The 14739-nt window shown below is 46.4% G+C and overlaps 2 protein-coding genes across 2 annotated transcripts; both read right to left on the reverse strand.

The window, feature by feature from the left end:
- Window positions 1–1714: 1714 nt before the first annotated feature.
- LOC311493268 (transmembrane protein 17A) lies at window positions 1715–3616 on the reverse strand (the record flags this gene model as incomplete). Its single annotated transcript, XM_084551830.1, has 4 exons — window positions 3471–3616; window positions 2925–3031; window positions 2314–2427; window positions 1715–2035 (listed from the first exon to the last, which is right to left on the reverse strand). Exons 1-4 carry the CDS (start codon window positions 3595–3597, stop codon window positions 1715–1717), a joined length of 669 nt encoding a protein of 222 aa, XP_084407956.1. The 5' UTR covers window positions 3598–3616.
- A 527-nt stretch (window positions 3617–4143) lies between these two features.
- selenoe (selenoprotein e) lies at window positions 4144–5969 on the reverse strand. The gene is made up of 4 exons (XM_084551831.1): window positions 5737–5969; window positions 5391–5467; window positions 5013–5091; window positions 4144–4293 (listed from the first exon to the last, which is right to left on the reverse strand). Exons 1-4 carry the CDS (start codon window positions 5842–5844, stop codon window positions 4150–4152), a joined length of 408 nt encoding a protein of 135 aa, XP_084407957.1. The 5' UTR covers window positions 5845–5969; the 3' UTR covers window positions 4144–4149.
- Window positions 5970–14739: the final 8770 nt, after the last annotated feature.

Here is a 14739-nt window from a genome sequence, read left to right on the forward strand (position 1 = left end):
AATAAAGCTCCAAATAATTCTGACTGGTAATTTACTGTAAAACCACCGTGACGTGTACAGTTACAGCGTCTCACGTTCAGAGAAAACAGAGGTGTGGAAAGCAAAAAAAACAAAAATGTTATTATCGATTTCCATGTGTGCTCAACCTGCACTTATAGGTTATCAAATAATACATCATGTTCATCTGTAGACAGGCTTGACCTTTATTCCTCTGCCAGAGGGTTTCCTGATCAGGACATGTGCTGCATGATAATTTGTTCTCATTGGACTCTGCAGCACTGTCAAACGCTCCCCGTCCCTCTTTTGGTCACTGACTGCCCCTGTGTGGTCATAAATATTTAACACAGCTCCACTGCAGACTCAGGCTGAGACTCTTTCACTTTACAGGCTTTAAGGAAATACATTCCTTCATCTCAACTGTATTATTTACATATAATACAGTGCTATATACTGTAGGAATGACTTGAAGGTAAATTGGAAAGATTTAATTTAAAGGCTGTTGCTTCCAGGTCAGCAATGATGCCTCACAGCAAGAAGGTTCTGGGTTTGAATCCATGTTTGCATGTTCTCCCTGTGTCTGCGTGGGTTCTCTCCAGGTACTCCAGCTTCCTCCCACCGTCCAAAGACATGCTGGTTAGGTTCATTGGTGATTCTAAATTGGTCGTAGGTGTGAGTGTGAATGGTTGTCTGTCTCTCTGTGTTAGCCCTGTGATAGACTGGAGACCTGTCCAGGGTGTACCCCGCCTCTCGCCCCAATGACTGCTGGGGTAGGCTCCAGCCCCCCTCCACCGCGACCCTTCACAGGACAAGCGGACAAGTGTTTATCATTATCATCACGGAAAAGAAAGAAAAAAACTTTCTATGCAAAAACGCTAAAGAAAGGCGACTGGACTTGTTGAGTTTTTTGAAGATGTATCTCCACTCATCCAAGTAGCCTTGAATTCACAGACTTGTACACGGTTGGGAACTCTACAACTTACCCTGTAGAGCCTTTTTAACTTTAAACTTACAGATTATTGCATTTACAAAGGTAAAAATGAACTCCGTCTTTAATCCTTGTCATAAAACCAAGCAAATGCACAAAAATGAGCATGATCAGTGAAAATAACTGTGAATATAACGCCACTGACCATGATATTACCAGTCCAGACATGTTCTATAACCCTGAGTGTTTGTTGAGATCACTGAGCTCCGCGGGTCGGATGATGGGACGACTGAGAGGAACTTCAGAGTCCACCTTCGGCTCTGGGACACAGCAGGACAAGAGAGGTGTGAAGGATCTCAGTCGTGAAGGTCCATGCGCTCGATGAACCGCTGTTATTTTGCTGCAACCACCCACTGGACTCCTCACCTGTCTTCTAGGAGGCGTCCATGTTGTTATTGTCACATGATCAGAGACTAGTCGACATAGTCTGTACAAGCCCTAGTTTCTAATAAATTAACAGTATGCCGAAAACAGTAACAGTCAGGCACATATAGACAGAAAACAGCAAATAAAATAGAAGGCTGGACAAAATAGGACACATTTTATGAGTTAGTTGAGTATAGTTTTAAAAGCTCACAGTGCCACAAGTGAGAAAAGTAGCTCAGCTTTTGTTTAATCCACAGGCAGCTGCCATTAGGCATTCGGGGTGCAGTTTTAAGAACAGTAGCTCTGAATGTGTCCCATAGAGGCCCCACATTCAAAGTATTTACCTGAGGGTGATTTTTTATTTTAATGGTACATATTGTGGCTGGGAGACATGGGCAGCACACTGCGGTGGTAGGGAAGCCCGTAGACGGGGCTCATCCTCGCGTGACGGAAGCTCTCCACCTTCCCGAACTGGCGCAGGTGGAAGAGCAGGGTGAGCTTCCGGGTCATGGCCTTGAGCGCCAGGAAGGAGGCCAGGATCTGCGCGAGCAGGAACAGGAGGTAGATCGAGTGGACAGCTCTCTCCAGAGGCAGGATGATGATCCCTTCGTCGGTCAGGAAGAACAGCAGCACCGGCAGCTGGAACGTGAAGGACAGGAGCCAGAAGGCTGCCAGCTCCGGCACCTGGTGACACGGAGGGGAGACGGAGAGATTGGGTCGGTGCGGGTCGAGGTGATGCGGGTATCGAGCGAGTCAGCCGTCGAGTGATTCGGCTGAGTCTGCGTGAAGGAACAGACGTGCTGGAGCACATGTCCACACACACACACACCCCCACACACACACACTCCAGAGACAGCTGTAGCCAAGAGCTGAGTGTTTACACTAGAAAGCAGCTATTTCCTCCTCTGAGCCCATGAAGGAGCTTTGTGTTGTGATTCAGAGCGGATGTGGGTTTGTGTTACCTTCTCTTTAAGGTTGCCAATGTAGCCCAGATAAAGCCGGACCACTTCAATGATCGTGAGGAGGATCATCCCGGTTATGAGCAGAGCCTGGTAGTACGCAGGGAGGTAGTAGAACTGGAAACAGAGCAGAGCTAATGAGTGATGAGCTGGTGATTAAAAGAGGTTGCAGATAAAAAATGCAAAAGGTGAAGGCCTATATAAAACATATGTGTATGCATACATGGACAGATATAGGCATAACATTATGACCACCTTCCTAATATTGTGTAGGTCTCCCTTGTGACTCATCAGAGAATGGACATGGGCCCTCTGAGGGTGTCCTGTGGTGTCTGGTAACACAATGCTGTAAGTTGTTTGTTTCAGTTCATCCATTCCAGTATTCCTGGTTAGTCTGGAATGTTGTTTTTTTTTTCGATGGAACCACCAGATGGTGTCAAAAAGTCAGAAGAAACTGCACTTTTAAGCACAGAAAGAATTGCTGTCAGTCATCAACCTGGAGAAGACTCCTTGTCTTCCTGCCCGACCGGATTTGATTCCATTTGCTTTTTGTTTTTTTAATTTTTTCTTTTTTTTCTTTTGCATTTCTGTTTTGAATTAGTGTCAGAGCTAACCTTTGCTTCCAGCATGAACACAGCAGAGAACCACCAACAGGGAAAGTAAAACATGTTGAAGTACAGGAGCATCTGGAGGGGAAGGTGAGAGACCAGCTCGTTGACCACTGCGAAGAAAACAAAATATAGATAGATAGATAGATAGATAGATAGATAGAACCTTTTATTGTCATTGTATGCACGATGCAGTGAAATTACAAGAGGCCCAGAAACACAGTGATGCTTTTGAGAGGAATAAAATTCAAACGTACATTAAAAAAATATATATAATAGAAGATAGTCTGCTACATGCACATCATGCAAACAATCTCATTCACAGGCAGCGCATTATATTATATTATATTATATTATCCAAAGTCTGACTCTAACTGTATCACAAGAACTAACTGCAGTGACAAAAAGCAACACTGATCCCAAGTTAAGATCCAGCTTTACACACGCTCTACATGCATTCGCTATAAATACAGAGGCTACAGTGCTACATTACATCACTGTGTGTCGTATAAATGCCCTTCTGTAGCTGCGGGGGCCAGTCTTTGGACCGACCTGACGCATCCTCCTGCTCCCGGGTGAAGTCGCTGTCCGCCGTCCTGTTGTTGGTGAACACCGAGCCTCCCATATAGGCCAGACCCGTCTGCAGGTTCTCGGGAACGGGCGAGTAAAACACAGGCATTGTGGGTAGAGCCGGTGACCATGGCCGTGCCAAGGAATCAGGAAGTGTGACAGTCCAAAACTGTGACTACTGCCAATCCTTGTTGACTTAAGTCGAGCAAATGCAGAGTTTGCGGGCGCGCGGAGACACAAGCGGACAGAGAAAGAGGCCTGCTGGCAGACACTACTGCTAATCAGATTAGAGAGGAGGAGGCGGGCTGAGGATTAGGCTGAGACCATGGTGTGACAGGTTGGTAGTCGGTTAGCGGCCCTTTGTGATGCTCAGTAAATGTGTTTATCCGTTTATGGAATTCAACAGAGATAAAAAAAACAGAATGCACAATTCAAGGTTGAAGCCGCATTAAATGCATTGACTCACTCTGAGTGTTTAGTGGTGTTTTACAGCCCTTTTATTCAAATAAACAAAATGACACAGCAGTGGCTAACACCCTGCACGCTGCACCCCGGCTCCAGCGAGTCCTCGGAGTGGTGCCGGGCCTCTCTTTGGCCTTTGGGCCCCACTCGTCATTAATGGGAGCAGGGTGCAGTGGCAAGAAGCGGCCACAAGGTGTCATCACAGCTCGTCCCTCGGGGCGTGAAGGGGGAAATGCTGGAACTCCTCTGGCACCTCTTCCCCTTTCTGGGACCTCTTGTAGAAGCCGAGTGAGTCTAACAGGCTGCTGATCTCGTCCGCCTTCATTTTCTTCACGGGAACAGTCTGATGTTGCAGGAAGTCCACAGAGAAAGAGAGGGAGAGAGAGAGAGAGAGGGAGAGAGAATAGCATGGTGGCAAATGGTTGTTAAAGGATCTGAAGCAGAAGGAGGTGTTGGGAGTCAATAACCTCAGAGCTGGTTTACCAAAACTGGATTTTTTAATTTGATTTTAAATTTGTTCTCTCGCCGCCGATGTAGAAGCTCCCGCTGCTCGTTTATTTCTCCAATAATTTAGTCTCTCTTCATTTAAAGTGCAATTACAGCCTCACCGGGGCCCCGAGTTATGAAACCATAAATGAGAACAACAAACATTAGGCCCCAGAACGAGGCGAAAGCAAAAACCCCCCACGTAAGATTTGTATGGCGCTTAAGTACGGGAGCGATTTACTTTTAAACCACAGCTCCGAGGAAATTCATCATTATTGGTTTCAGTAGAGAGTTTCAGGAAGTGGAACAGGGGCTTTTCCACACACTGACAAAGAAAAATAAAGATTTATATCAGCATTCATATCAACTCTTTCAGTAGCAAAAAAAAAATATATATAAATATATATATTCCTCAGCTTTCAGAAAGACTAATTTATACTTTCTTTTGCACAGCCTCTCTCCGTGTGACTCGGTACCTGACAGAAAGACCTCATATCAGACGCAGCGGCGTTAAAACTTGCATGAACCCGCCCTGGACACCCCGGCTCCCTCCAGATAAGCCCCCTCACATCTCACCTTCACAACCTCGTCCTTTTCATTGTAGAATATCAGACGGGGATTCTTCTGCTCCGATGAGTCATACTCCAAGTTGTGGCTACAAAAGGGAATCAAGGAAAAGAGACACAACAGGTAACAGGCGTCTGCTGAGCGGAGAACAAGTCACATCCATCTGTTCGGCGGGCTATATTTAGACTCGAACATGATTTCAGCTTGGAAGAGTTTTTGGAAAGCTCGCAGAGAGCTGGCACCGGACTTGGCAACTTGCTAGGAACACTGACTGTTTGGTTTATGAAAGAGGTCATGAGAAAATCAGTGGTGTTTTTTGTGAAGGGGGGGGTCACGTGTCACCGACAACGACGACGACCAAAAAAAAAAAAAAAAAAAAAAGGATACTACAAACCCAGTCGCTCCAGGAGAAAATGATGGAGCTCAGGCATTTTCTTTATGCTTCATCCGACCACACTGGGAGCCTGCAGGGATGACAACAAGACGAGTTAAAGCTGCATGGCAAACAGCGTTGTGCATGCCTGGCTCTCATCTGTGATCAAAGCTGCCACAAATAGGTCTCCTATCTCAGCAGAATACAAACTGACACAACAGAACAGAGCGTTATTACCTTACCCGGGCGTCATGTGTATTTAATCTCAGGCTTTTAAAGGCTTTCTCTTCGTCTTTGCGCAAACATCTCAACATCCTGAACAAGCTGTCCAAGCTGTGAAATTTTCCTGTCTCCACTCACCATCAGTTTAGCTCTGGCTATAACAGGCTTCTCCTCCACCGCCGTGCCGTTGTTTGTTTCCGATGCCCCGGCAGAGAGGCCGAGGGCCAGCACCAAGAGGGCCCACATCTTCAGGACAAATCTGTATCTCTGAGCTGTTTCTGCCTCGGTTCTTATCAACAATGTGTAAACCTTTTAGTCCACTCTGACAGTTTCTCAAGGTGGACAAGACCATGACACACTGCCAAAGGGGAGCGGCGCCCACCTGGGTTGAACTGCTGCAGTCTTTCTTGTCACTCTTCTGTTAAAAATTCTTTCTAATCTGAAATCTGGGCCCCTGCCGGTTCGCCAACCAGTAAGCAGTCGTGTAGTTTGTTTGTTGCGGTCCAGGCTGTTTTGGATGTTTCGAAGGCGGTGCGGAAAACCCCGGACTTTCTGGGCTGTAGTTTGTTCCACATCAAACGTCGCTGGGTTGTCCACAGAACATCTGTGATCTTATCACTTTTTCCCACACAGTGGAGTGGCAGCTGGCTGCTGACCACCCAGATCCTGCTAAAGCTGATCTGACTCGCAATGATCCTCACTTGTTATATTATATTATATTATATTATATTATATAAGTGAGGTACTTGTTTGACTTCTATTGAAGAAACAGGTGCTGGTTGTAAAACAAGTAGAGTTCTGATGATAGTCGTAGTTTTTATAGAAAATAACGATAATTAACTTATCTCTCCATATCATATACACCAATCAGGCATAACATTATGACCACCTTCCTAATATTGTGTAGGTCTCCCTTGTTGTGACTCATCAGAGAATGGACATGGGCCTTCTGAGGGTGTCCTGTGGTGTCTGGCAACAGAATCTTAGTGTTAGTGGGGGAGGCCTTTTAGGGGCGGGGCCTCTGTGGATCATTCCGCAGATACTTGATCAGTTTGGGATCTAGTGAATTTGGAGGCCAGGTCAACACCTTGTGCTGTTCTTCATGTTTTTTTTTTTTTTAGTTGTTCCTAAAGTGTTTTTGTGTGTGTGTCTGTGTCAAGCTGCATCCTGCATCCTGTCATTGCTATGGGGTGGGGGTGCCTGGTATCGTCTAGGTGGGCGCTACATGTCTAAGTAACATCCACGCCAATGAATGCCAGGTCCAGAAGTTTCCCAGCAGATCAACGAGCTGTCGCAAGATGGTCAATGTTATTTACTTCTCCTGTCAGCGGTTTTAATGTTGTGGCTGATTGGTGTATACGGAGCTGTCCTCCCACACTTCCTTTAAGCAATTAAGCATGTTTTCTAAAATGTCAAACTTCACAATTGTATTCTTTATATGTTGCAGCTGTTGACTTATCTTGATCCAGACCCAATCAAACAACATGACATGAACTATTCGTGCTCTTTCTAACTTTCCTTCCCTTTCTTGCCTTCTTTGACTCAGAGCTGCAGTTGCATGAGAAGCACCGTTCAGCTCCACTTTGCTCCCGGTGTAAAATGAGACCTTGTGACAGCAGAGCGCGTTCTCACTCAGTCAACACCCTGGAAGAAGAAACACCCTCCGACTTTTACCGGGCCGCTCCGCGCTCTGCGCAAAACGGCAAATTCATTAGGTCACCGCAAGAGGGCGGCGACGCCCACACGTGCACTTCCTGGCAGTTTGGCGGGTAAAATGTACTTCCAAATCTCAGCCACAGACAATTATATTTCCAGCAAAAATAAACCAATCCTGCCTGGAATGCTGGAGAGAAACCATCGCGCTGTCTCTGTCTTTTCCAGACACACACACACACAGCTCTGCAGCTCAGGGTCCATGTGCTGTTTTGGGATTATGTGTCAAATGGCAGTAAAACAGTGGCCCCCCCTCCTCTCTCCCCCTCCTTTTATTTTTTTTTTTTAACAGGGTTTCCTCCCCCTTGGCAGCCATCATAAATCCTCCACACATCTCTTGCTGGAGTTTTACGTTTGCATCTCTGTCTCTGAAAGTTTCAATCCTCTTCCTCGCTATGTAAGTTGGGCCTGGAGGAGTTTATACGGTCGATTCAGAGAAAAAAAAAAAAAAAAGAGTTGACGACACGAGACGAGCGAGGAAACACTGCGAGCAGTGGGGGTGGGGTGACCTTGCCGAGGCCGACTCCTCAGTCTATACATATGTGCGGATGCATACCATATGTGTTCACACTCAGCATGTTTCAGCTTACATCACGTGTTGCACGCCAGAAAAAAAAGGGCCCTGCTGTTATTATTAATCTGCTGACAAGGGGTTGGGGGGTGGGGGTGGGGGTGGGGTTGGGGTGCAGTCATTTACAGTCAGAGGGGTTTGAGGATCGGAGACGCAGACGACGAAAACATTTACAAACTTTTTCCAGCAGGAGCTTCGCGAAGCTTGCAACACTCGCGGCTGGTAAAAGATCAAACGCTGAAACACCTCGCTGCAACCCCGGCCTCCTTCAGAGGGCTTGTTATAGAGACACACACTTCCTGTTTCTCCAAAGCACCGGACGCTGCCCGCCAGCCAGCGGGACATTATTTGTGTGTGTCTGTTTGCTTATGATGTGCACGAGCATTTGCGAGGAACCCGCTTGCGTCCACTTCTGGGTGCAGATAGTCATTTGTATGTTTAAGGATGAAGCACAAGAGAGGACGGATAAAAATCTAGTTTCCCTTAAACTTTTATCTGCGTGTCTGCAGTGTGTGTGTGTGTGTTTATCTGTCTGCAGCCTCGAGGCAACTGGGGCAAAGCCTGCTGTGCTCCAGTCTGCTCATAAAGAAGGGAGGCGGCATTGAAGGTAGCGAGGGCCATGTGGAGAACGTTCAGTTAACATCACAACAGTGGGCACTGCTGTACACCGTGCGATGAAAGTTCAGGTTAAGTTTGCAAAACTGGATTTCCTCTTCTTGGATACGTGTTCACGTCCCATTATGTGTGACGCTGCTTTCTACCCCGGGTCCCTCGGGCAGCTCGACACAAATTATGGGTCCAATTAAAACAGAAAACAAAAAAAATCACAGTGAAGAGGGGAATGAAAACAAGGCCGCGGAGGGGAAACGTCCGCTCGTGACAGTAACTGTAGGCAAATTTACAGCTCGCCGAGTAAATGAGAACGTCACCGAGTTTTGATTTAGCTCGTGGTTGGCTTGAACCTACGACCTAAAATAAGTGGCTCCAATTTTCTCCACGCAAGGAGGCCGCAGGAGGCTGCGCGACGCTGCCGGCCTTGGCAGAGGATGAGGACGAGGACGAGGATGAGTTAAGATGCAGAACGTGACACGACATTTAAATCCTCCCGTCTGGTTTTATGCCGCTTTGGATTCGAGTCGTGGTTATTGTCACGTCCACGGCGCGGTAATAAACAACAAGATTTTTCTAACCAGAAGACAAACAGAGTCTATAAGTGGAACTTTTAAATATATAGTGAGCATGCACCGATCAGCCACAACATTAAAACCACTAACAGGAGAAGTGAATAACAGTGAACCATCTTGTGACAATTCAGTGTTCTTGGACCTGGCATTCATTGGTGTGGATGTTACTTAGACATGTACCACCCACCTAGACCAGACCAGGCACCCCCACCCCATAGCAATGACACTCCTTGATGGCAGCAGCCATCCCCAGCAGGATGCAGCCTGAAGAACAGCACAAGGTGTTGACCTGGCCTCCAAATTCACTAGATCCCAAACTGTGGGATGATCCACAGAGGCCCCTCTCCTCAAAGGCCCCGCCACTAACGCCACAGGACACCCTCAGAAGGCCCATGTCCATTCTCTGATGAGTCACCACAAGGGAGGCCTACACAATATTAGGTGGTCATAATGTTATGCCTGGTCAGTGTACATAAAAACTGGTAGAAACAGTTGCGCAATAACTGTCGTGCGAGTGTCCATCTCGGCTGAAAGTGGCTTGCGCAATGTTTGGGAGTTTGTGGTTGTTTGGGAGTGTGTGTGTGTTGCTGCTGGGGAAGTTAGTGACTCTTCACTTCTACACGACATTTTTCCGATATCCTCCCAAATAAAAAATAAATAGAAGTTGAACTGCATGATAGAGATGTTCTGTATTTTGGCACGACTGTAACTGGTAGAAACTGGTTTTACATGTTGCTCACTTGTGTTAACCAGTAGCTTTTGATGAGGTGGTCGGTGGATGTCAGTCACAGACAGAGTCAGTCGAGCTGTTTCCCTCTGTTTCCGGTTTTCCTGCTTAAACTAGCAGTTATCTGCTGGCTTCATCTTCAGACAGAGACAAGAGAGAGCTCAGTCTTCTCATCACACCAAAGAAAGCTAAGAACTATAATTACTCTTTTAAGGAAACTACTTTAAGTGCAGATACATGAGTGATCCCATGAGGAACTATTTGCATGTTTTTCTAAACACCATTTGGTTCATTACATGGAAAAAAAAACAGGCCAAATTAGTAAAGACGGCTATTTTTCGACACTTCATGTACATTTGCGACGGATTATTTTCCATCACCATCTCTTGGCCGCTGGTTAAATGTCCCAAAACGTCTCACACTCTTGCGTGCCGTTTGAACTGATTGTGATTTCCCCCTCGCTGTTCGGTATAAGACCCTGTGTTATGGGTTTATCCAGGGGAAGTAGGACCCAAGTGCTGGACGAAGCGCTACGAGGCAGGAGTGGGCAAAGAACTGAGTTTAATTAAACAAAAGGAAACAAAAAGCGCTGCAGAAAAAGCAGGAACTCCAAAGACAATAAAATCAAAACTTCCAAAAAGATAAAAAGCATAACAACAAAAAAACTAGGGATTAGGAACACTGGGGGACAAAAAAAAATGAAAAAAACAGTGGTATGACACAACAAGGAACAAAGGGGAAGGCAGGGCTATATATGCACACACGAGGAAGAGAGGGGTGACGAGACACAGGTGACACAAATCAGAAGACAAGGAGGAAACCAATTACCTCATCAAAAAGGAGTGAAACAACAGGAAATCAAAAACTTAACAAAATAAAACACAAAACATGAATGAAACTCAAAAACGCAAACACAGGTGAAACAAAACCCCCCCTCCCCCCCCGACCACGGTCTAAAACAGTGATTGTCCCATTTTTAATTTTTAACTTTGAATCTACTCCGTATAATTAATATTAAAAACACATTAGCGGATCAACTTGGGCCCAGTTGTCGTGTGATCCTGTTACTTTCAGGGCAGATACGTACGTGAGTGATCCCATAAGAGGCTGTTTGCACGAAAAAGTATTTGAATGGAGTCTGAGACCTGAAGGCAAACAGCTTCCTCGTTGTTATTCTAAGCGCCGTCTGGTTCTTTGCAAGGAGAAACAGTTTTTACCTGCAGAAACTCAAACTGGCAGGAAATGCAATTGAACTAAGTAGAACTAAAGCTATCTGACATGAGTACAATTTCATAGATTATTCAATTTCGTGTTTTTGGATTTACTCATTCAGAACTACCGTTATAAGAAAGTTTAGACTCCTCTTGGATTATTTACTGGCCACTGGTTAAATGTTCAACAAAAAGACCCTGACCTCTGACCTCCCTTGAGGGGGACAAATAAAAAAAATGATTTCCCCACAGAAGGCACACAGGTATCAGATTGCTAAAGCAACAACAAACAAACACACTCTTGTCTTGCGCAGTCGCACGCCTGAGCTGCAACCGTGTTGCGGCAGTGAAAGCTGTCGGCCCTGCATGCGGGCCAAAGACGCGGTGGCTTCACTAAGAACCGCTCCGGTATTTACATCCATCCGCGGCCGTGGCGGATGTGGGAGAACGTTTGTCGTGGAGGTGGGAACGGGGCGAGGGCGGCGGAGGGAATTCGCACTGACGGACGTCCAGTTTCTGGCCACATCAGAGGACGCCGGCGAGCGGGCAGACAGCAAGCGCTAGCTCCCCTCCCTCTAATCTGCGCCTGGGTAATCAGAAACACATGGCTCCCCATAATGACTCCACTGTTGTCCTGCAAAGCAGAACAGGGCTGTGAGGGTCACATATATGTTTATCACCGGGGTGTACGCACACTCGCACACAGCTGCAGCGAGGGAAAATACAGACGCTAACGGTTGCTTTCACATGTCGCTGGGTTGCAATGCTTTATCACCGTGCATGCACAAGTAAGGGCATGCATCAGCCTTTTTTTTTTTAGACTTTTATCAAAGAGCGTCCATCCAAATAAGCTCCAGATAAGGAAGGAGGTTAATAATTCTGACCCAGCCTTAATCACGGAGATAAAGCAAATCTGTTGCAGTTTGATAAATGCAAAATACTCCTTGCAGGCTAAAGCAACTCCAGAGCATCGACATGTCTGGGGAGAAAGTTTGCGTCTCCAACAATAAAGCTGCTGTAAGCTACCGGCGTCAGTCCCAGACAGAACCGTGTGTCGGGACAGCCGGGGTTCGCAGCACAAAAACATAAGCCATCTGCGTATTTTCCTTGGGTTCGGGCAGACACGCTGGATCTTGTGATCATTTTTCCGTCCCAGTATCTCTCTCTCTTTCTTTCTTTCTTTCTTTTTCTTTCTGCTGCTGCTGCTTTCTGAGTGGAGTGAGTGAGAAGCAGAAAAAAAGAGAGAGAGAGAGAGAGAAAAAAAAAAAGTTTTGGGTCAGCTTGTGGAATTATGTGAAAGCTGAAACCTCAGGCCGCGTTATGACATTACGAAGTCTGAAGTCCCACTTTTGCTGCACAGATAGCGGATGGACGGGCGTGCGAGGAAATGAAGGACGGGAGGAGGGAGATGAGAGGAGAGGAGTGAATGACGGAGAAGGAAAATAGGCCACGGAGAGAGAGACTGATCTGCTCTCTATTAGCCGTCCAAATCTGCTCCCCGACACACTCGTTCCTTGGAATTATGCTGACAAAGGGGGAAAATTCCAGGGCAATATGAAGTCCCAGACAACAGTTTACACACCCTTCCATATAAAAGGGGAGAAAAAAAAAGAAATCTGGACAGAAACAGCGACAGAGTGAGGCCTAATTGCATTTCTGTCTATGCATATTCGTTGTGCATTTGCACATTTGCAGAGCCAGTCAAAATGAGAATCCCACGTTTAGCGTTTTCCGTAGCTTCCACACGTCCTACCGCGGTCAGAATAATGATGCATGGGCCCAGATGAAAGAGGTTTGAGAAGTCACAAAGGCCTCACAAGAGTTCGAACTAAAGCAAAGAGTCGTTTTCGGTCTCCGAGACTGATTTTAAGCTAAGCTAAAGTGAATCCATCCCAAACAGAGATTCCTCCTCCTCCCATTTCAACCCTTTTGACCCAGTTGCAGAACTTCACCAGCTCGTCTCAGCCGCTATTTGGGAGGTCGGCTTGTTGTGGGCTCGCTCTTAATTTGTGCATTAAGAGCGGCATATTTTAGCCCTTTTGCGAGGGAGTTTTCGGGTCTATTATAATGACAGCCTTAAATCCCAGTGTGCGCAGATGTCACTGGAAATCTATAAACACACACATTCGACGCTGGTGCTGCCCCCACCTCCATTCTGGTTTGCACGCTGACCTCAGTTCTCAGCGGTTTTGGCTCAACGAAAGCGCCAGCTCTATTTCCAGTAAATGTCATTTTATAGTTACTGCATTTCCACAGGGCTGAGAAACAACATTTAAAGTGTAAGGAGGACTGCAATTAGGCAGCGTTTCTCGCAGACAGCGAGTCGACGGGGAGAAGGGAGGCGAAAACGGCGTTTTTGCGAAAATCTCCTCCGGTGTCTGATGCAATGAACGAGCAAGGGAAATGACAGCATTTTAGGGAATTGTGCTGCAACAGACGCATGTTTATGTCAGAGAGGGAAACATGAGAACAAAAGAACTTCTCTCTTTAGTTGAAATGAATCAAACTCTACTAAACATTTGTCTATGAAATCCTTCACTTGCCTTTGTTTCTGGACTGTGTCTGTGCATGCAGCTAATGTCCTTCCTTTCCACTCAGTGCTTCTCACAACCTTAATCCACTGTTGTAAACGTGCACGGGCGCTGAGAAGCCTCGCTCTCGACTCAGACCGCGGCTGAATTAATATTTTTCGGCCACTTTCAAGTGTAACTCGACTCTACTTTCTTTCTGCTTTGCATTGCAGAAAATATTTGTCTTTTTCCCCCTCGCTCATAAATTTCTTTTCTTCCTCTCCTTGCAGGAACTGAAATGGCTACCAGATGTGGTTCCAATCTGTTCCCGTTGCCGTGGAAACGCAGGGACTAGGTTTTTTTTTTTTTTTTTTGAGGAGTCCAGGCGCTTTTGGCTGACTCACACGGCCTGAGTTTTTCGAGCCTCGCTGCTTCACGGCGCATCGCGGACGCCGCAGCTCCGAATCATGTTTAGACTGGCAGCAGAGATGTCATCTAACCTCCTCCTCCTCCTCCTCCTCCTCCTCCTCACTAGCCCTCCTAGCCCTGATTATCTAACCAAGTTTTGCATGTCTGTGTATTGTTGCTGCTCTGTTTCTTCTGCGTTTTAGCGCCAAAACCGATTTATGTTTCACATGTCAAAATTCAACACCGGCAACAAGTTGCTCGTAGCCAACCCTAACCCTAACTGTAGGAAGGGGGCATGTAAAGGCCAAGTCCCACAATCACAATCACAGGCCTCTCCGTCCACAAGCAGCAGGCACAGAAAGCCTTAAAAACGCCGCCATGTACATGTTCGGGCAACGCTCTTCATCTGAAATGCTGTGCAGCCATGCGCATTTTTCAGTCTGCGACTTTCCCACAACACATCAAGGACGAGAAGCCTGAGAACATGCTCAGCTGAGAATCCTCTCCATCTGCGAGCAGAGGACGGACAGATGGAGGCAGTTGTGTCAGCATTCTTCTCCGTTCCGGCCGTAAATCTGACTCCAAGACAGTGTCACATGAAAAATGGGACGATTTTATTTGGGATTGGGGGGTGTAGATTCCAGTTTGGGGTTTGGCTGAAGTCAGAAATTGATTCGGAGACATCAGGGTTGCAGTAATAAAGTCTGACTTAAGGCCAGGTAATAATAATAAAAAAAAAAACAGGAAAGACATGAACCAGATCAAATGGAACAGCTGTGTAAAGCTCTTTGAGCTAAATGCTAATAGCAGCGTGACA

This window comes from Chelon labrosus (assembly GCF_963514085.1).
Source record: "Chelon labrosus genome assembly, chromosome: 9".
Classification (NCBI taxonomy): Eukaryota; Metazoa; Chordata; class Actinopteri; order Mugiliformes; family Mugilidae; genus Chelon; species Chelon labrosus.